The sequence below is a fragment of the Stenella coeruleoalba genome, assembly GCF_951394435.1.
Source record: "Stenella coeruleoalba genome assembly, chromosome: 1".
NCBI lineage: Eukaryota > Metazoa > Chordata > Mammalia > Artiodactyla > Delphinidae > Stenella > Stenella coeruleoalba.
Window position 1 is genome coordinate 111,055,985 of NC_137169.1, and position 22,717 is coordinate 111,078,701.

General features: G+C 43.6%; 1 protein-coding gene across 1 annotated transcript; it reads right to left on the bottom strand.

Moving 5' to 3' along the window:
* Positions 1-713: 713 nt before the first annotated feature.
* Positions 714-22,698, bottom strand: SHE (Src homology 2 domain containing E). Its single transcript, XM_079911808.1, has 6 exons — positions 21,650-22,698; positions 18,831-18,957; positions 9,811-10,113; positions 7,357-7,513; positions 6,790-6,909; positions 714-5,372 (listed from the first exon to the last, which is right to left on the bottom strand). The coding sequence occupies exons 1-6, from the start codon at positions 22,253-22,255 to the stop codon at positions 5,186-5,188; spliced, it is 1,500 nt and encodes a 499-aa protein (XP_079767934.1). The 5' UTR covers positions 22,256-22,698; the 3' UTR covers positions 714-5,185.
* Between the last annotated feature and the right edge of the window lie 19 nt (positions 22,699-22,717).

The window sequence follows — 22,717 nt, forward strand, 5'->3', positions numbered from 1 at the left end:
AAACGACACCAATAGACTTGCTCGATGCAAGGTTGCCATAAACCTTCAACTTCTAAAAATCGCAGTATCTGTGACGTGCATTAAAGTGCAATAATACGAGATATGCCTGTCTAGGTACACCAATTAAGAGCCACTCCAGAATTAGACCTGGGCTGCAATCTGGGCTACTACTTACTATGCGATTGACCCAGTGTCTTTATCTGAAAAATGAGGCCACCTGGTTCACTGAGTTGTGGAGGATTAAAGCAAGATAATGTAGCATGAAAAGCATTTGTTTAGGAGCACACCTGGAGTGTAGCCAAGAGTCTATTCTCATTACTTACATCTTGGCCTTTCACAGGGTCAAAATTCCAATACTCAGCAAACCCTGGCCTCTTGTAAATGTGCTCAACCTGAATTCTGAAAGTAATTAATTGCTGTGGTGATGCTGGGGAGGTATTTCTCAATGCAAACTTCCCTTTCGGTTAACAAAGATGGGAAAACACAATAAGCACCCAATGTACCACTGGGTGGCAGTTTATATAAATGTTCAATGGAAATTAAGACTTTGATAGTGAAAGACTCAACACTATAGCCTTCTTCTAGAGACTCAAATGAATCTATTTGTGCGTTTCTAAACAGTTGCTTCCAGTGGTGGTTCTCAGCCCTGGCTGGGTATCAAAGTCACCTGGTAGAAGTTTAAAAAACTTAGATTCATCACAGATTGCAACATCACATCCCATGGATGGGCTGGGGGCATCTGTATAAATAACAAACAAGGGTAAAAACAAAAGCAAAGCCACAACTCTGATGCCTAGTCAGGGACAAGGACAAATGTAACAACCGCCTACTCAGGAAGGAGACGGCCGAGGAGAGGAAGAGGAGAGCTTCAGTGTGGTCCTGTTTTATTTGGGACGGAAAACATAACAGGAGGGCTCTAAAGGTGAACTCAGAAAGAAAATTAAGGTCACGTCTGCTGGTTATGTTCAGTTGCGGTTTGTTTATACATTTCATCAACGGTGATTGCAAATGAAACTTTTGACTCTCTCTGCTATAGCAGAAAAGTGTTTTTTATGAAGGGAGGTGATTCTCAAAACTAATTGACTCAAGCAGAAACACTGGTTTTCCTGGAATAATGTTTATTTAAAGTTACATTTCAGAGTAAACCAATCTTCAGGCGGGCATGCAGCTTATATTGGCTACTGCAGTACATCCAGAAATTTTTATAAAATCTTTCTGATATAAATTACTAAAGCACTACCGATAGGCACCAGTATTACATACAATCTTCAGATATTTTCAGAAGTTAAAACTATGTATTAGTTGATACTTAAAATGTTAAGGCCCCCTGACAAAATAACTGAATGGGTAAGAACTTGACAAAATGAGATGCCTGTCTCCATGATCTGTTGCCAGCATATTCATTAAAATTTCAGATTCTAAACGACATGATCCAGCCATAGTCCAGAGGCCTCGTGACGATGGTTGTATTAGGTTGCAAATCACCCTTTCCGCAGGAAAGGGCAGATTTCAAGATGGCAACTGCTGTGTCATCATTTTCTTGCTAAGGACTGTATCAGAAATCCTTCAGAAAACCCTGCCCTAAATGCGCTTTGTTTTCCCACTGCAGTTTTCTTTCTCTCCATTAGATGGCAGTAACACACCACCGTTTTCTTTCTATAGTGTCAGAAATTAAGGAGAATAAATTAAGGTTCACTGCAGGCCAAGTTTCTCTAAGTCCAAGTTAATGGGGGTACAAAAATTGGAGACAACAATAAAGAAGAGTGATTCTAAAGAGATCATAAGGCCAAAATAGTGCTGGTTACAGAAAATAAGAAAGAGACAACGAATGAATGAGACGTGAGAAAGGTATCAAATAAATTCTGCTAAATATTAAAAGGATGAGGAGAGAAGGGAAATGAAATATACCCCTAGACTGAAGGAAAAATGAGCCATTAACCTTTGACTAAAAAAGGACATTTTAATAGAATAGAAAGGCTACTCTCATTTAAAAAGCAACTTGAAGAATGTCTCAGATGCTCAGTCGTTCTTCTGAATTAAGTATTAAGATTTATTCACTAACAGTGGCCGTTAACAGACTAATGACATAGTCAAATGACCCAATTAATAACTTAGGATTATTTTCCTACCTATCTCAAAATCTTCTGGCTGTCCCTACGGATCATCTGCCCACCTCCCCGTCCTCTGGCAGAGGCCGATAAATGAGTAACAATTCCGCCAAGCATGGAGACTTTGAACAGATAAGAATAAAGGCTCTTTTTATATATGATTCTTAAGAAAGTACTTTGGATAACTAAAAAGGACACTTCCATCCTCAGAACAGAACAGGCATATCAGCATTTACCTTTCTGTACATATATTACCATTTCTCCATTATTTTATTCCTACTTATTTAAATACACCAACTCCAGTGGTTGAAATCCATCCTGATAGAAACAGCTATGGTAGCAAAATAAATAGAAGTGTCCCTTTACCCTCCGTTCTTATAGGCCTGAAATGAGCCAATGAAATAAACTCATAACCTGGAACAGAGCATTTTTTTAAAAGGAGGTGTGATAAAGGGGAAGGAACAGCTGTAGGAAGCTCCATGGATGCTAAAGTTCAAGGCAAATGAGTACAAATTTGCTAGAAGACATTATTCTCTCCAGAAAGAATCAGAAAATATTCTGGGAGACTGAATGAATTCCAAAGAATTACGACTACAGGAAAATACTTGTATCAAGACAAAAATGACAAAAAGCACAAGCATTCAGAGCTCAGAGAGGAGACATGTCAAGAGGGCTTCAGATCAGCTGGCCCTGGAGGCTTAACAAGGAAGCCATTAGGGAAACCCTGCTGGGCCTAATTGTTTTTAGAACATATGGTACTTTGTGCCACCACCCAGCTGTGAATTCCCTGGCTTTTGTCAGCTTGTGTCACAACCTGAAGAAAAGAGTAGCTTACCCCCCTTCTACGAATTTACTATATTTCTTCTTATTATAACCTCCTGTACAATTGTGAAGGAACTGGACCATATATAAACTCCACATCTCCACTTTTAATTATATAAAGAAAACAGCATGACTGTCACAGAAAAACAATATAGAGGAAGCACAATACTGAGCCTATGATAGAAGCTCAATAAATACTTAATGTATCAGGTCTGCTTTCAAAATGTTATTTCATTATTACATTCATCACAGTTGCTGGGTATGGGCCAAAAATCATTTAGTGCACAAAGAAAAAGTTTACAAAGCTTTCAGCATTTATTAAAATTAGGGTGACTGCTGTATTTCCTTTGTAGAATACGTTTAAGTAAAAAATAAGGTTTCATTTCTAGAATGTTGAACTGAAAATAAGTTTAACAGAATGAATTATTTGTATATGGAAGATAATAAATATTTGTTTAATGGAACTGGAACTACAAATGCTAAAAATTAAAAAAAAATCTTGTACTAAAGATATAGTACGTAAACCAATACATTAAAAAATTCTATCAGTACTTAAAAAACAGAACGTTCTTGATTAATAAAATCTTTGACATCCAGTGAGGAAAAGTTCCTTTCAAAGTTTTAAAAACAAAGATCACACGACTCTTTGGCTACAATCTTAACTGAATAAAGAAGCGAATATTTACTAATCTCTAAATCATAATAGTAAAATGATAACTAATAACTAGAAGGATATGTTTTCCTAAAAATTAACCGAATCAACATTTCTTTTGTGTATTTAACATTAGTTACAAAAGTTAACTTTTCATTGATGACAGTCAGCACTTTTGCATCTGGACCAGTTTCAAGAACCAAATTACAAACCCCAGAATACAGAAACATCTGCTCAGTTGTAATTATAGAGCCACTCACTGTAGCCTTCTCACAGTATGCCATTCCCACAGTTTTTTTTTTCACAGTAAGTACATTGGCGATACAAGTTCACAATAAATCATAATGGTACTATGAATATTATTTTAATATCTTTAAGCAGTAGTAGATAGAGAAAATGCCAGTCTTTTAAAATATTTTTATACGGTGCCAACCGGTCTGCTTTGTACAGCATGAGAGAAACTTTGCAGGTTTTAGAGACCCAGTTCACACAATCATATCCTAGAGTTTATGTGTGTGTATATATATATATATATATATATATATATATGTGCTGCGTGACTTGTGGGATCTTAGTTCCCCAACCAGGGATTGAACCCCGGGCCCTGGGCAGTGAGATGTGGAGTTCTAACCACTGGACCGCCAGGGAACTCCCTATATATATATATTTTTAAGTTACTCTGAAATACAAAGTGAATCCAATTTTAGGGATAAAAATTAAAAATGGCTCCAATAACTAAAATGAGCAAAGGTGAAACAAAATATATCAGAAGTTCTGTATAATTATTCAATAAGAAAAGAGCTGTTGAGCTTTGTAAATTTTCAGATTTGTTAAAAATCAGAAATGAAATCTTCGTTGTGTATTTTATTCTGTAATTCAGAATAATGGTAATGCTGCCAATGCTTAATTATGTTGGTGATTCTTAAATCAGAGGCATCGTCCTTCTTATTTATGCTTATATTACTGATTTGCTGAAAAAGTCCACAGAAATTGAGAAAACACAAACTTTCTTAATAATCCTTTTGCCAGACCCTACAGTTGTGTATTTTTATGGACTCCGGAGCTGAACTAGGACCCTCCAGAGAGAAATATAGCTTTCTCCAAAGTGCCCACTATTTACTTATTTTCCACTGTTTGTGCTCTTCCCCCAAGAAGGGGTCCCGTATTACATGCTCTTTGGGTCCACATGATCATTTTTTGTTGTCTTATGTAAAAGCCAAGTGCATTTTTGTTGGTTTGTTTGGAGACCAGGTATTCCATGGAACAACTAGCACATTTTTGGAGAATCTTAATATTTTTGGACTCCTGACTTACCTTTCCTGAGGGTCACGCCCCGAATAGAGCACCCTACTCCAGGACTGGAGGCAACTGGTAAATTATGGTTTCTCATTGTAGAACTACTTAGCAAGGAGAAAAGGGACAGGTCAGTAACCAAGTGTCATGGAATGGATTCAAGGCCGAAGACTTTTGGACTCCTAAATGAAGCGTCCCGCTTCCTCCAAAATATCATGGTGCAGTCCAGCCTTGTCCCCTGAGATACTGGTTGGGTGCTGATGCCCTCCTAGGTGTGAGAGGCCCCGCTGGGGCTTTTGGTGGCTGAACCTTAGTGCAGCTTGCTGTGCACCGGGTAGAGCAAGGTCATATGTTCTGCCCCCTTGAAAGGCAGCTTCTCGTTGGAGTAATAGTGTACCACTTCCGGGATGCTGTCAAAGACAGCACTCGTCTGATTCAGGGTGTACTTGTTGTCTTTGGTCTGAGCCACTATGATGTGGACACATCCTTGACTCGTCCTGGAACAAAACCAAAATGGAGGAGAAGACATGAATGAGTGAGCAGAAGGATCCCTCCCCACTGAAAACAATCTCAGCCAGATCCACAGGCGAACAGGTTCCCATCCATTCCTGGAACTGTGATATTCAAACAGAAATGCAGTCAGCACTCCAGTGAAGCTCTCAGAAGCTTCACAGCCCTCAGCTAAATGTGTCGCATCCCTTGGGTTGTTTATCCTTCATACACACAAGTCATCAGGCACCGGACCAAAAGGAAAAAAAAACGGCCAGTCCCTCCTGGCCCCCAAATTGCCAAACTAGTGCTTAAACCCAAGTATGAGACCACGAAGGTGAGGTTTAAACTCACCCTCTTTGTCATGGCTAAAAGGACATGTGTAAGGTTTCCTCCCCAAAGAACACATTAAGAATAATAATAATAATAAAACTGTTTCCTTCCTCCCCCCACGGCCAACCCAATCTGGAAAGACTGTTCCTGGTTGTGTATAATGACAGCTGGCACCGAAGGCTCAAAGATCTAATCCACGAGCACCAGTCTCAGGAACACAGCAAAGCTATTCCTGGTATTGTGTATCTGGTGGCCTATCCCGTTTTCTGAGCCATGCTGCTCCCCCCGACAACCTCTTATCCCCTCCAGTCTGATTGTTTCAGCTGCAGGGGCTCAGCTTCCTCAGGAAGGAAATGCTGTTAGGGCTCTTGACAATGATCCTCCAATATAGCACCACTGAACTCGCAAGAGCAAGGAGAATTTCCATGACACCAGCTCCACCAGGCCTACCAGGCCAAAATGAATGTTCTGTGTACAACTGGGCAGGGGAGTCATTGCAAGGCAGTGTTTCCTTTTTCATCAAAAGAAACTAGTACCAAAATTGCAGCTGGCATTTTGACAATCAAGGGATCGGATTTATTAAAGTCCCAAACACTAGGGAATAAAAGAACCACTGAACTATCCTGTTAGAAATTATTTTTTTTACCAAGAATTATTTCTCTGCTGAGAGGACCTACTTTAGATCACGTAATGTAAGGCAGAAAGTGATCAATGTACAACAGTAATAAAATAGGACTCTCTTTATCATAAGAGGTATTGGGACATTTACCCAGTACCAATTCGGTATTCTTTTTTTGTTTTTGGCCATGCCATGCGGCTTGCAGGAACTTAGTTCCTCAACCAGGGATTGAACCTGGGGCCACACGTCAGTGAAAGTGCTGAGTCCTAACCACTGGACCACCAGGGAATTCCCCCAATTGTGCATTCTAATCAGAGCATGTCTTACTCTGTTGTCCAAGCAAATGCATCTTATTTTCTGACAGTACATACCCCTGTGAACCACCTTCAAAGTATAGCTTTTTTGCCTGGTCATCTACCCATGCTAGGAAAGTCTCCTCTCCTGCATCCGGACAGGGAGGCTATGATACTCACTTTAGTGCAATGGAGTACCTACTGGTCCCTGACTCGCTGTTTCGAACCAGGTACCCAGCTTCTTTGCAGGGTTGTAGTCGACTCTCAGCCTCAGCACGGGTGATGGCACCATGATACCAACTGAAAAATGGGGCAGGGGGAGAAACCATGAGCATCAAGATACCAGTCCAGACAGGGCATCATTCCATAAAGCATTATTTGAAATGAACTTCTAGTGAAAGCTCAAGAGCTGGACTAGATCCTGCTTCCCATTCAAAATAGACAAAATGAGATGTGGGTAATCCTGGATCACAAAACCTATCAATCACCTAAGAGGGAGTTAACAGGGCTAGTGTCATTTTAAAAGTTTTCACTCTATGCGGAGGAATGGAATTTGAGATCAGGTTCTGGGGATGCAGTGCATTCTCTACTCTGCACACATGCACTGGGCTTTGAAAATGGGTTTTCACTAATAAGTCCCACCCAGACAAGTATTCAGCACCAAAAAGAATCATGTAAAATGGTCCAGTGTGCCCCGACCAAGTTCCCGGTCATTGTGTGTTACACGTATCTGTGGAGGAGACTCACGGCTGCTTCTCCAGTGGCAGGGCTGGGTCCACTCTTTCCCCCTCACTGTGGTCAGAGAGGGTTGGCTTCAAGATCTTCTGGGTCCAACTCTTCTGTCGGTGGTGTTGCCTCACTGTCTCCTCCTTGACGGAAGGTCGCTCAGAGCCTTCAAACTGAACTGGAAGGAAGGCTCCATTTAACATCAGAGGCCACTGAGGTGACCCATGTAAACTTCAAAGAAAAGACCTTGTCTGCCTCATCTTAGGAAAGAAGCTTTTCCCCCCTCTTTAATTCGAGCAAAAATACATTGCAAGGGACTTCCCTGGTGATGCAGTGGTTAAGAATCCGCCTGCCGATGCAGGGGACACAGGTTGGAGCCCTGGTCCGGGAAGATCCCACATGCCGTGGAGCAACTAAGCCCTCGTGCCACAACTACTTAGCCTGCGCTCTAGAGCCTGCGAGCCACAACTACTGAGCCCTCGTGCCACAACTACTGGAGTCCACACTCCTAGAGCCCGTGCTCTGCAACAAGAGAAGTCATCGCAATGAGAAACCCGCGCACTGCCATGAAGAGTAGCCCCAGCTCACCACAACTAGAGGAAGTCCGCGTGCAACAACGGAGACCCAACGCAACCAAAAATAAATAAATAAAATAAATTAATTTAAAAAAATACTGCAAAAGGCCCTGGGATAGCTGAGCTCCTGCTGTCTTTGATATCTGATCATACTGTTAGCATCCACATGCAGCCACTTTTTCTGCAAGATATTTATTAATGTAGAACAGTTTTAGAATATGAGAGGAAACCACTGTAGTATATTTCAGCATGTTCTTTTTTTTTTTTTAAAGATTTTTTCGATGTGGACCATTTTTAAAGTCTTTATTGAATTTTTTATAATATTGCTTCTGTTTTATGTTTTGTTTCTTCTTGGCCATGAGGCATGTAGGAGCTTAGCTCCCCGACCAGGGATCGAACCCGTACCCCCTGCACTGGAAGGGAAGTCTTAACCTCTGGACCACCAGGGAAGTCCCTTCAGCATGCACTTATAAAAAACTCTTTGTTTTGGTATATTTAGAATAAAAGACTAAACAGAGTTACAGGTAATCACTCCCTGCAAGAGTGCATATCATTCTTTGACACCAAATGAAGTTTTCACTATGAAATAATAAAGAGAAAAATCAACTCAGAAAAAAACTACTAATAGTGCCTTAAAGATGCCATGACATCTAGGTTGGATAGAAGATAAAGAGATAAAATGAGCAGCATCTAGCATTGTAGCAGGTGCCCAGCAGAGATTTGTGGAAAACAATTCTAAAATAAGACAAAAACTGATTTGGGGGTGGGGGAGGGAAGCATTGGGAGTTTGGGATTAGCAGATACAAACTATTATATATAGGATAAACAACAAGGTCTTACTGTATAGCACAGGGAACTAATTCAATATCCTGTGATAAACCATAATGGAAAAGAGTATGAAAAAGAATATATATATGTATAACTGAATCACTTTGCTGTACAGCAGAAATTAACACAACATTGTAAATCAACTATACTTCAATAAAATTATATAAAAAAATTAAAGCACACAAACAGAAAACCTGACTCAAATGTTTGCTATCGAACAAACTACCTTTTCTATTCACCCTTTACATTGACTATACTTTTTGTTTGTTTGGCTGTGTGGCTTAAGGATCGTACTTAGTTCCCTGACTAGGGATCGAACCTGTGCCCCCTGCAGTGGAAACACAGCATCTTAACCACTGGACCGCCAGGGAATTCCCTACACTGACTACACTTTTAATCAAAAACATAGCTTTACTGTTAAAGGGAAAAGATAGCCCTAACTTTTAAAATCAAAGGCGAAAGAAATTCGGTGGCCAGGGAGAAGCAGGAGGGAGAATTACCTTTAATAACTATTGACAATCTACTTATCAACTTCCTCTTAAGTTATTAAAAAAAGTTCAGACTTGAAGAATTGATTCCTTCAGGAGGATTTTTGACAGGAAAAAAAAAGCTAGCTTCCTCCAGCTTTCCAACCACCTCTCCTCTAATCCATTTGATCCACTACTGGCATCTTATAAACAGGGATTTTAACAGGTTTGAAGAGTAGCACCAAGTAAGAGTTAGAAAAAGCTGCTCTCAATTTGATAGCTTTGGTGGTGATTAGATAAGGTTTTTCAATAGTGACTTAAGGCATTTCCAAAATAGTCACATACTGCCAAGATAAAGGAAAATAAAGATACCCAGAAGGATACAGGATACATGCAACATTAAGGGCTCGTCTTCAGTCCTGGTCTTCCAACCATAGCCAAATTCTCGTTTCCCCATATCATCAGATTTCTTGGGAAAAGAGGTTTGCAGTTGAGGAACATAAAGGAAAGAGCCTTGGCTGCAAAGCCCCGGCTGCGGCTGGCGGGGTTTTCCATCAGGGAAGCAGAAAGCAGGAGGGAGCGGGGGGCGCGGACTCAGCCCTCACCCGACAGCGCCCGCACGATCTGCTCCTTCTTCCACTCCCAGGGCTGCTCGTACTCGGCCGCGGGCCTCTCGTCGTCCTGGGGCAGCCGCGCCTTCCGCTCCGGCCCCTCGGCGCGCGGGCCGCCTTCAGCCGCCGGCTCGTAGGGCGTGTCGTACAGCTGCGGCGGCTTTCCCAGCAGCTCCTTGGAGCTCCGTCTCTTGGCCAGCGCCTCGGGCTTCGTGCCGTTCTCCCCTGGCTCACAGGGGCTGTCGAGCAGCTGAAGAGCCTTCACCAGAGGGTCTTTGGAACCTCGTCGTCTGATTTCTGAAAAACACACACCATTCACAATACTTTTGAAGAAAGGGTGTCACGGAAGCCCGGTGATGAACCCAGTTACCACTGCACCCCCCACCGACAGGTCTGTCTGGTTGAAGGTGGCCTAGAACGTCTGGATTGTTCCTTACTGGGCTGATGGCTGCCCAGCTGGGGGAAGGGCCCTACGACTTCTTCCCGCCAGTTGCCTGAGCCAGATAATAGGATCAAGCCAGATAACAGGATCGAGTCCAACGATTAGGGGATCACAACCGAAGACAGGCCTGCCTCTGGGGCTGCAGGCCTGCCTCTGGGGCTGCGCGCCTGCAGTTTGGAGAAGTGGCCTCAAGGCAACCTGCTCCACAACTCCCGGTCCCCCTGTCTCCTCTTGAGTGTGGTTCACCTTCAAAGCGTTTACATCTTGTTAGGAAGCTGTGATCAAAGTATGTTCATAAAAATTGAGTGTTTACTATATTCAAGCACTGGGCCACCACATACACTGAGGTAAGATCTTTATGTGCGTCAGAGTTCTTGACTTCTAGGCGGTTTCGACGTAGTGACATATTCACAAATAATACTTAACGGGCTAACAACGACAGAATAAATAAAAGTAAAAGGAGTTGGGGGAAAAACAACAAAAATAATATCTCAAGAGCTAACATTTAGCCATAGTGTACTATGCATTATGCATTTTTCTAAGTGCACTGTAATTTTCACAACTGCCCTATGAGATAGGTTCTATTAGTTCCCTATATAACAAGAGAAAACTGAAGCACAAAGAGTTTAAGGAAATTGCCCAAACCAGTAAGTGCAAAGCCTGGATTCAAAAGCAGGAAGTTGGGCTCTAGAAGCCATACTCTTAGCCACCACACTTGGACTGACTCCAAGTGGAAGAGAAATGGAAGATGCATTGACTTTGATAGAGAAGGTCATTTCCAGTGGAGGAAGCTGCATGAGTGAAGATATGGAGGTGGGAACCAGAAAGGGCTTGTTCCCATCAGGGGGAATCGAGAGAGAAGTTCAAAGGACAGAGGCCAAGAGAGGAGAGGGGTAGCGGGAGAAGAAGCTGGAAAAGTAGGCAGGACAGGCACCAAAGTGCAGAAGTTTTAAAAGCCAGAATTAAAAAGTTTATATTGTGGAGAACCATTGCTAGTTTTTAAACAGGTAATAATAATTATATTTGTGATTTGCTGGAAGATAACTCCAACACAGTGTACAGGATAGAATAAAGGTATGGTCTGAACGGAGGCACAGAAATGGATGCAAAAAACCGGATGCAAATCAACCAACCACCAGCTAACCAGCCGGCCAGCCACAGTGGGAAGGAAGCAGCAGCGTCTGGGGACTGACCAGCTTGGGGCCCAGAGGCCTTGGCAGGTAGAGTCAGCGATGACTAGAGTCTCTGACAACCAGAGCTGGTGATATAGGCCGACAGAAGCATCATGCTGTGGTTCCTCTAAATGCCCATGAGGAAGCCTTCAATCCGTCCACCCGGTCACAATGAAGGAGGACTTTTCTAACACAAACACCTCACCTCATCACTTAACACCCAATAAGTTCTCAAATGTCCACTTACAAAGTGCAAACTGCTCAGCATGGCATGGGACACCTTCTGTGGTCACATCACTGCTTCCCTCTCCAATTTCTTCTCTCAATACCACCCTATCCCTGAACCCCTTAAAATCCAATTCTTTGTTCCAACCAAACGGAACTTCTGAAGTTCCCTGCACACTGCACTGTCTTATACCCACCAGTGTTCTGGTGATCTGCCAATCCTTTGGAGTCTAGCCTAGCATCTCCTCCTCCTTCCTGCCTACCTTCTCCTCCAGTGCCCCATGTCCCCCAGGTGCCACCGCTTTGCCAACCCACTCTCACCTTACATCTCTCTCAGTGTATGGATTTATTTGTTGATGTGTCTGTATTTCCAATTTGGTGGAGACTGCCAGGCCAGGGACCCCCATGTCTTGTTTGACTTTGTAGGAAACAGTTGTGCTAAATAATGGTTGGATGGATGGATGGGAGGAGAGAGGGAGGGGAAGGAGCTCTAGAACTTCTCCAGGCAGGTGACAGACAGTATGGACCTGGAGCTTGGCAGAGAGATGAAGGTCAGAGGTACATGTCAAGGAGTTACTCACAAATGGATCATTGTTGGCATTGTGAGAATGAAAGCCATCGCCAGAGAAAAGGAGGCTGATTGAAAAGGAAAGAGGATCAAAGGCAAAATCTGGGACTTCTTCAGTTAAGGGTGGTTGGAAGAAGAGATGCCACCAAAGAAGACTGAGAGGGAATGGTCAGGTAAGGAGGAAGAGGATCAGGAGACTTACAGTGCCACAGAAATGAAGGAAAGTGAGACTTTCTCCAGGCAACTGAAAATGGGCATGGTGACACTCCATAGAGAAGGATCACTGACTCCATAAGACTTCTACAACAAGGAAAGGATACATTCTAGGGAAAAGTTATTAAAATCAGGACACTAAAGTCAAAGGGGCAGAATTTATTTGTAGGATGAGGTTCTAATTCTGCTGGATAGGGCCCCTTACTGCAGCTGGCTCCAATCCTATAAAACTGCAGTTCCAGTGCATTAGAATCACCTGGGGGAGCTTTAACAAATACTCATGGCTGGGTCCCATCACCACAGGTCCTGACTGAATTGAGCTGGGGTAGAGCCTGGGAGTCAGAGTTGCAAAAGCTCCCCCAGGTGATTCTAATAAGAAGCTAAGCCCGAGAAGCATTCCCACAACACCTGGGTCCCCACAGTCCCCATCCCAGTTCCTCCTGCCCTCCAGAGCTAATCTTATCATTGCTAGCCCCAGCCCAAGGAAAAGGGTCCTCCTACTATCAAAAACTTCCACATCCGAATGTGAGAGTTAGAAGGACTATTCCCCATCCCCAGGCCAGGAAGGTGCCTGGGGTTATTTGAGGTCTCCTGCATCTCTGGTTCAAGCCTCTTGACTTTCAATCGACAGTCTTTTTTCTTCATGGCTTATTCTAGATGGAGTTATGGAAAACAAGAAACAAAAAACTCACTCTGCTCTTGGTTCAATTAAGATAAGCCTGGAATTTATGAAAAAGAACTTTTCTACAGAACTAGGAAAGAGGAAAGAGAAAACACAAAGGAGTTCAAAGGACTAATTTAGAATTTTAAAGTTTCTGATCAAAACCTAAGTTTACCCTCAGACTGGCATAGGCTGGGGAAACCTTTCCTAAGGTCCTTGCTTCAATTCTGTCCCAGTCGAACAAAATAGAAAAAGGCTTGACTCCAACCTTAAGACAGAAGGAGTCCTGCTCACAGGAAATTTCAATGAGTTTGTGTTAGAATGATGTACAGTGATTAGAATCTTGAGTTCTTATTACACATGTATTTGGGTTTTTACTTTTGAGATGAGGCAGCACTTGTATTCCTTCTATTTCATTTTATTAATTTTTTTTTTGGCTGCACTGCGTGGCATATGGGATCCTCGCTCCCCAACCAGGGATTGAACCCGTGCCCCCTGCAGTGGAAGTGCAGATTCTTAACCACTTGACCACCAGGGAAGTCCCAAATATATGATTGTTTCTTTTCTTTATTTTTGGCCACACCACGTGTCTTGTGGGATTTTAGGTGCCCGGACCAGGAATCGAACCCAGGCCCTCCGCAGTGAGGGCGTGGAGCCCTAACCACTGGACCGCCAGGGAATTCAGTATTCCTTCTATTTTAGATAGTCACTGCACACTTAGAGCTCTGGGAAAAACACTGGAAAGTCTACAGCTGAGAATGTTCCTTCCCAGGATGATCCTGGGATTGGGCAAAATCTGCAGAGTATGATCATCTTTTTAAACAATGTTTAATTACGGGGAAAAATAGGGCTTGAGCGCAGGGCCTATCTGCCCCTTCAAGGGGAGTAACCTTCCAGTCCCTTCCAGCACCTGGCTGCCCCCAACCTGAGGCGCCATAGAAACAGAAACAATTGCGGGGGCTGCAAGCCGACCCTTCCTGCAGGGAGAATAGCCCCTGACGTGCAGAGCTGGCTCTGAGAGGAAACGAGCCTGAGAAGGAGGAAATGGCTAGAGGAAGCTACGCCCTGGCTCTGCCGATAGAGGCCATTTACCACGGCAGACAACAGAATACAGCCAACGGGCTGCAGATAAACACCCATCTCACCAAGGGCTGAACTGAGGCCTGACCTGCACCAGTTCGTATCTGCAACTGGTTGCCGTGAAACATAATACTGGCCGAAAATTTTCCCTTCTCAATTCCCAGCTCTCACTGTACCTAAGTATGCCATCTATATTTTAAAACATCAGCAGAAGACTAAGACTTTCTCTTGCTAAATTAGTTCTAGTTAGCAATTAATATTCCCCTATACTTGTTCAGAATTCTCTTTGAAAATGGAATTCTCTCTCCAGAGTGTCTAAATAATTGTGATATATTTCACATATGCATGTACCAGGCATGTTACACCTGCAGCTCAGTGGGGCCTCATCATAATGCAGCAAGAGATGTGTCGGCCCATTTTCACAGGTGAAAAGACTGAGGCTGTGTAGTAGTCAGCAGGGGAGCCATTCACTACTAGCTCCAGAGCCCATGCCTTCTCTATCATATCTTACTTTATGCCTCAAAGATTTCATGTAGAATGCTAGTTACAATTTCTGTAATGTACATTTTCCCTTAATCCATTCCATGTATTCAAAACATCAAACTTAGAGTCTCATAAGGCTCTATGTTTCTCTTAGAATCAGCAATAGGGATCTTTTACCAATGTTTAAATTTTGATTTAAAATTAATATTCTCCTGTCGAACAAATCTAAATATCTGAACAAAAGCAGATATAATTCAGAAGTCCTGAAACTTAAGTTTAACAAGCAAAATATAGACAAAGTAAATAAATCAAAAAGTCTTCTGTTTCTATTTTTTCCATCATGGATAATTTTTTAAATGGAGACTGACAAAATGAGGTTCTCCTTTAGACTTGACTATCTACACCAACCAATAAAACCATTTGGAGGCAACAATAAAAATTTAAAAACAATCTGTGACTGGAGCTTGGTAACTAAAACCAAAGGGTGTTGGATGACCTGGTATCCCCCCTCTCCAGCTGCATAACTTGGACATGTTATTGAATCTTTCTGAACCTTGGTTTCCTCATCTGTAAAACAGAGCCTTCTAACACCCACTACACAGGCTGGTAGGATTTAGTGGGGTAATGTGGCAACTTGGCACCTAGTAGACGCTCGACTTGTGTGATACCAGCTGCAGAAGGAATTATCATGCTGAATGCTGGCTCATCTTGGGGAACTTCTAAAGATCCTCCCAATGCTAACGTTTTAATCTGGTGGCGAAAACTTATCATGCTAAATTAAGTAGAATGTTTCTGCTAATTATTTAGCTAAAATGTTCCTGCAAATCTAACAGAACAACAACAGGTTTAAACTAATATTGCCTTGTACTGACTGTCATATCTTTATTAACAATCCTTTGGAGAAATCTAAGTGAGCATTTATTCATAAATTTATAAATCCTTAGCTTTTAAAAGTTAAGAGCAAAGTTTTGGGCAGGGGGGAATCCAGGGAGCCTGGGTCCCCTAAGCCTTGGCCATAGGAAAGTAATAAATGCCTCAATTTCTGTTCCTTCCTCTGTTCCCTGAGGGAGACGGTGATTCTTATTCTCCTCTTCATGGCTAAGTGCTAAGTGACATATTTTCCGCTCTGTTAGGTCTGTTTGCCCCTTGGGTTGTGAGGTCCATAAGGACATGGGTCCTGTGCATCTTGTTGCCTGGATGCCCAGAGCCCAGCACAGGGCCGGGTGCATGGTAAAGAAATGCCTAGGAAATATCTGATGGTTGTTACAAAATACCATCATGAACAGTGTTCTATACATCCAAGATATTGTTGAAATCAGGCATGTTACTTCCACTTCACAGGTATTAAAAAGGCAGTACTGGGAATTCCCTGGTGGTCCAGTGGTTAGGATGCCATGCTCTCACTGCCGAGGGCCTGGGTTCAATCCCTGGTCGGGGAACTAAGATCCCACAAGCTGCGTGGCATGGCCAAAAAACAAAACAAAACAAAACAACACACCCAAAAAGGCAGTACAGAAGTTGGGTGCTCCACAGTTAAATCATATTCTTCAGAACCCTCTCTATCTCCTGCTGAAATAAACAAAATCCCTAACATTTCTCAAGAAATGTGAGACATTTCTGAGCTTGGACTTGACAACCAAGCCCACAGGGAGCAAACTGGACAGAAAAAAGTAAAAGGTTTAAAAAAAAAAAAAAACCCACCCAGCAGCAAATCTTTTATTCCCAGCTTCCGATAAACCCACTTCCTGTTATTCTGTCCAGCTGTGTAACCTATGCGTAGAATAAGAGGTATATTCTCTTATACCTTTGTGATATATATTTTTTATATATATAAAGCACATAAATATATATCACAAAGCACAAAGAAGGTACTTTGTGATATATATTTTAAATGAAGGACTTTTTAAATTCACCAATATAATATTTTTTAAAAGAGCAAAGGAAAAAAAGCTAGTAATTCTTAAATGTTAGTAATTTAAATTTTTAATAAATTTGAATTTATCCTCCAATTGAATACATTAGTTTTGTATTACTAAGTAAATTTATTCAGATAAACTGTTTAAAACAGAGCCTGGAACTTAATAAATGTTCAAATATTAAATGCTAGCTACTACTATTATTACATTTATTTCGTATTGGACACTTTGACTTTTATTTTTTTAATTTTTAAATTTTATTTATTTATTTTTTTGGGAAAAGCAACAAGTTACATACCAACTTTTGACTTTTAAATACAACTTTCCTTGTGAGTCTGAGTGGAAAGGTGCCTTGCTTATATGTAAAGTTTAAACTTTTTCATACATCATTTCACAGGTCCTGAGGCAGTTTGGTGTAGAAAGCAGACCACCCAGTCTGGAGTGGGAAGATCTGGGTTCCAATTCCTGCTCTGTCTCTTGAAGAGTCTTATGAACATAGGAGAGTCAGAATCTCTTTGATCTTATTTTCTACCCTGTAACAAGGGGGTAGTATGAGGGTCCCCTAGTTTCAGGGTTTTGTGGTGGTTATATGGGGGGAGAAAAAGACATTCACTTTTAAAAAGCAAAGCACTTTCCCTATTATCAGTGTTGCTCCACAAAAACAAAAAACAAAAAACCTGAGATAATATAGATAAACTACTTACTCCAATTAAAGAGAAAGAGAGGAATAAAAACCAAAGGACAAAGAAAGGTGAATCAAAACAAAGCATTAATTTTTTGCTTTTTTAGAAAATCTTTTCCCTCAGTTTTATGTAAAAGAAAATCTTTCCTCCTATTCCTTTCAAGCCTCTGATATTTTTTAAAATTCTGACTAAGTTCATTTTCACTTCCTTTCATTCACAGATTTCATTAGAGGTCACAGTCCAGTGACCTTCAGGGTCACAGCCTGGTCAGGGTACACCCTTCCCAAATGTGATGCCTTATCTCTGTAAGCAGAGAGCAGGAAACAGAGCAGTGCTTTCCTGCTGCAGCTCAGTCTCACTCTGAAGCCTGTCTTGACCCTTCCAGGGTGCTGCAGTTACCCTCATGCTCAACTCTTCTGAGACTATGCTTATGGAGCCTGAGCTTACAGCTTTTCCATCTGTTTTTAAACAGAAGAGACAAAGTCTTTAATGTGTGACCAATTATTCCTTTCCCAGGCGTGAAACCCACGATGTTCAAACAAGGCTCCCTTGAGTCAGCACTTAGAAACTGCATTTTTTCATTACAGATTAAAGAATGTTTTAAGGAAAATTAGGTGAATAGATAACTTACTCTAAAATTGCACAAATAAATCTAAATAATTAGTTTTTAAAGTATTGTTTATACCAACTTAAGAGAATTATGAATAAAAGGGAAAGTGTGACATAAAAAATGACAGTGCTCAACTCACAAGTTGGAATTATTCCAACTTGAAAAGTTACAAGAGTAGTCAACTTTGGTTTTAGGAGGTTTGCCTTGAGTGGTTTGGCTCATGTCAGTGATTAATACTCATGCCTTAGTAATTAAATTTTTTTCCTCCAATATCGTAAAGCTTGTTGAGAAATCAATCTTCTACTATAAAACAGAGGATCACATCATGTCTGCAACTTTTTTTTTTTTTTTGCAGTACGCGGGCCTCTCACTGTTGTGGCCTCTCCCGTTGCGGAGCACAGACTCCGGACGAGCAGGCTCAGCGGCCATGGCTCACAGGCCCAGCCGCTCCATGGCATGTGGGATCTTCCCGGACTGGGGCACAAACCCATGTCCCCTGCATCGGCAGGCGGACTCTCAACCACTGCGCCACCAGGGAAGCCCTCTGCAACTTTTAACAACTTAAAGTACTTTAAGTATGTGTTAGTCCCTTGGTACAGATTTATGACTCCCATTATGGATGTCTAAGCTTTGAAAGTGGCCAAAAAGTGTATTTAAATAATCTTAAAACTGAAGATCACATTCTGAGCAGATCTGCAAATTCACAAGTGTCATTTTGCATAGAATTAGAAAAACTTTAAAGACTCCCACAAATTCTAAAACTGAAGGACAGAAAACCATTAGGGATGTTAATCAGATATTTTGACTTTAGTTTTGAGTCTAATTTCTGTTTCTTCCACTCAGCAGGCTCTGGTATAGTCCCTTCTCCCCTCTTCCCAAAATACACACTGGTGATTATTTTTACTACGTTCTGAGTGAGTGTGAGATTTCAGTCTGTATAAAGCAGCTCCTGGTTACAAACCTGTTATCATTTGCTGTGCATCATAGGGTTCCATGTATCCATCATTCTCCCCTACTCTTTCTGCATCCCTTTGGCCTTTCGTCCGTTTAGCATCATAAGGGTCAGCGTAGTCTTCTAAAATGATGACCTGTAAAAGGACCAGACAGGGGAGTTGCTAAGGACTGTCATATACCAGAGTGACAATGGTATCAAAAAAACTGCTAAAAAACCTGCAGACCCAAAAAGAGGTCAAAATTTCCAACCAGTTCTGAAGAGCTTTTGCACTTGATTACACTATTATTCACCCAGTTGGACAAACATCTGGTTTATTTTGGTAGTATAATTGATTGGCAACAATCCATCTAAATTCTCCTGCTTATCCCCAAGGCTCTTTTCACCTCCCTCTCTCTCCCCAAGCAATAAGGCATTTGCTGGTTAAAGTGTAGCAGGGGTGGATGGCAGAAGGTGGAAGATGTCTATGGCTTTAGAGCACAAAAAAATGAACTGGTCTACTACATTTTCCATGATTTTGTTTTTTTTAATGCCAACCAGTTGAGCAATATAGTCATGGTTAAGTCAGCCCATCACCCACTGATACTGAACACCCACCAGCACTGGCTAGGCACTGAGAGGGAATAAAATAAGACCAAGACTTACTTTTTGTCCTCAAGGAATTTGTAACAGCTCTAAAGAGGCAGGCTTCATAATAAGAAGCCTAAGAAATAGGTCAGAGCTGAAGAGTATTGTGGGAGTTCTAGGTTCAATAATTTATAGGCAGACTGATTCTCATAGACTACGATCAGATAGAGTTTTGATCCGTATTTGCTACAGAAAGCATCCATCCTTCCAAAAATAGAAAAGTGCCTGGGAAGGTGGTGTGAGTGCAATAGTTCTGTTCTGCAGCAGCTGGGTGACAATGTGGGCGCTTAGGGAGCCTGAGCTTGACAGGTGCTTCTCAGGGAGGAAGAGTTTTATGGGGAAAAAAGATATATTCATTTTTAAAGCACAGCACTTTCCCTATTGTCAACGTGGCTCCACAAATAAACAGCTAGGATAGTATAGATAAACTACTTATTCCAGTTAAAGAGAGAGAGAGGAATAAAAACCAAAGGTGAATCAAAATTAAGGGAGGAAGCCCCAGGCCTTGGTACAATCTCTGATTACATACTCCAAAGAGTTCATGGAGAAGCACCACTGGAGCTGGCAGAAGAATCCAGCTAAACAGGGAGAAGTGAGGAGGAGGGGACAGCCTGGATGAGAGTCCTCTTCTGGAAGGAGATGGCCTAAGAAACTTTAGACATCTAGAAGTGACGACCAATAACCGGGCAATCACTGCAGAGGACTGTGATTACCATTCACTCCCTCACTCCATTCTTCTTGCCTGAACATGTGTACTGCATCCCCAAGGTACAGCGAGGAACACGAAGCATGATACTCAGTGCTTGGCTGCAAGGTGCTTATGATCTAGTTAAACACATGGAGAGACCACTGACTAATGTCTGGACGAGCTGATCAGCTTTCCATGGCTCTCCTGGCAGTGTCTGGCAGGGGGGTAGGTACGCTGTAAATACTTGTGGACAGAATAAGTGGAGGAATGAATAGAAGTGCCAATGCAGACACACGTGGTATGTGCTACCACTCCTGACTCCATCCGGGTGGGCCACATGTTTGAAGACTGGGCAAGAGAAAATTAAAGTTCTCATGACAGGGAAGTGATCGGCTGGGCTGGAGTCTGAAAGCTGGGTGTAAGCTCTTCTCTCTCTCCTTCACACGGAACAGCAGACTTAAAAACAAACGAACGGGGACTCCCCTGGTGGTCCAGGGGTAAAGATTCCACCTTACAATGCAGGGGACAGGGTTTCGATCACTGGTCGGGGAACTAAGATCCCACGTGCGGGGCTACTGAGCTCTCGCGCCTCAAACTACAGAGCCCACGTGCTCTAGAGCCTGCGCACCACAACTAGAGAAGAGAAAACCTCCTGCACGCCACAACTAGAGAGAAGCCTGAGCACTGCAACTAAGACCCGACGCAGCCAAAAAAAATAAGAAACAAACAAAACCCCAACTCATCTCTGTAAGAATGAGTGGGTCTCTTCACATGTTCACACTCCTTTTCTTAACTGTCTCACATTGGACAGCACCCAGAAAACCTCCAGTGTGTAAGAAGCAGGAAACACCTTCTGTCCTGATCTGTAATTTCCCTTCAGGGCATTTCCTTGTCCTATTCTGTAGCCTCCGCAGTCCTTAGAGCCCTGTGCCCCTTATCCTATATGGCTCCTGCACAGTGAATGTTCATGGGATGAATGAAAGAGGGCTGTAATCTCGTGCTGCTAGTGAAGGTCTGAGAAACCCTTTACTGGGTTGAAGTGCAAAGAACGATGGCGCTTCCAAAAAGCAGAGAAGGGGGGGCAGCTGAAATCAGTACTTAAAACAGTTTAGAGGTTACCATTCCTTAAGCTCAAGAAGGATAAAATTTACACACAAATCTAGCTTTGCAATTCCCCTGGATTTCTAAATTAAAATAAACCACATCTACAAGGGGATCACATTTAACAAAGCACCCAACTGTCTCATTCACTTATTCTTCTAAACTGATAAAATTAAATGGGAAGTACATTTCTGCCAAGTTCCCCAACGCCAGAATGAGAATTTTTCAAGATTAAAAAAAACCAAAATCTATTTTAAATGGTCACTTAGGAGTCAAATGTTAGAGGGGGTAAATACATCCTCACCTTCTCTGAGGTATAAAGAACCCTAGAGTTTAGCGGGTTCACGATGCTCCCTTCCCACTGCTCCGCTTCAGTAGGGGAGAGGTGGTCCAAGGGAGGTTGTATTCTTACCGTGTCTTGCTGCTTAATAATCTTGCCCTTGTCCAGTTCGGGTCCCAGGGAGGAAGGCGAAGAGGACGCGGAGGAAGAGCTGCTGTTGCTACTGCTGCTGCTACTACTGCTGCTGGGGTAGTTGCTCTTCCCATTCTTCTCCTGAGTATCCACCTTGATGAGCCTGTTGATGTAGGTGCTGCAGCCTGAGCTCTTGGCCGCGCCCCGGTGGGGCTCCTCCTCGGTGGCCCGGGAGTTCTTGCGGCCCTTGCCCGCGGCGGCCTGAATCAGACCCTGCAGGCTGTCTCGGGACAGTCGGCTATCCTTGGGGGGGCCGACCCCGGCCCGGCTGTTCCCCAGCTCGGCCGCCGAGTTCTTTCGGCCCTTGCCCGGGGCGGGCCCCGCGCCGCCCGCCTCCGAGTTCTTGCGCAATTTGCCGCCTCCCCCGCCGCCGGGCTTGGCCCGCTCCGACACTGTCTTCAGGTTCAGGGGGAACTCCTTGAACCACTTGGCCGCCATGAGGGGGGCCCGGCCGGCGCGGCTCAGGAGCGTCGTGGCCGCGGAGCAGGCGAACGAGGAGGCCCAGCTTAGACACGGAGAAGCGCCAGGGGCCGGGGGCCACTGCATTCCCCGGGGCTGGGGCGCTAGAGGCCGCGGCGAGGCCCCGCGACGGCTGCTCCGCTCGTCCCGGGCCGGCCGTCGCCTACACCCCGCAGGGTGGGGCCCCTATGGCCCGGGGAGGGGTGTTCGGGGCGCCGAGCGGGCGGGCGCGAGCCGCCGCTCCGGACACGGACGGCGACAGGCACGACGCACCGGGGCCCCGCCCGAGCTCGTCTTCAGCGCCTGCACGGCCGGGGGCTACGCGGGTCTCCGGGGGCGGCGGGCGCCGGGGGCTTCCCCTGCGTTTTCCTCCCGAAGTGGGAGAGGCCGGGCCCACGGAAGCCCGGGGACAGCCCTGCCCACACTCCCGGGGACCAGGGGAGACGAAGCGGAGGCGGCGGGAGTGTCCCCGGCGCCGCGACGGACGGTGGGCCGCCAGCGGGCAGCCCGCCCTCTCCGCGCGCCCCTCCCCTCCGAGGCTGGCGCCTC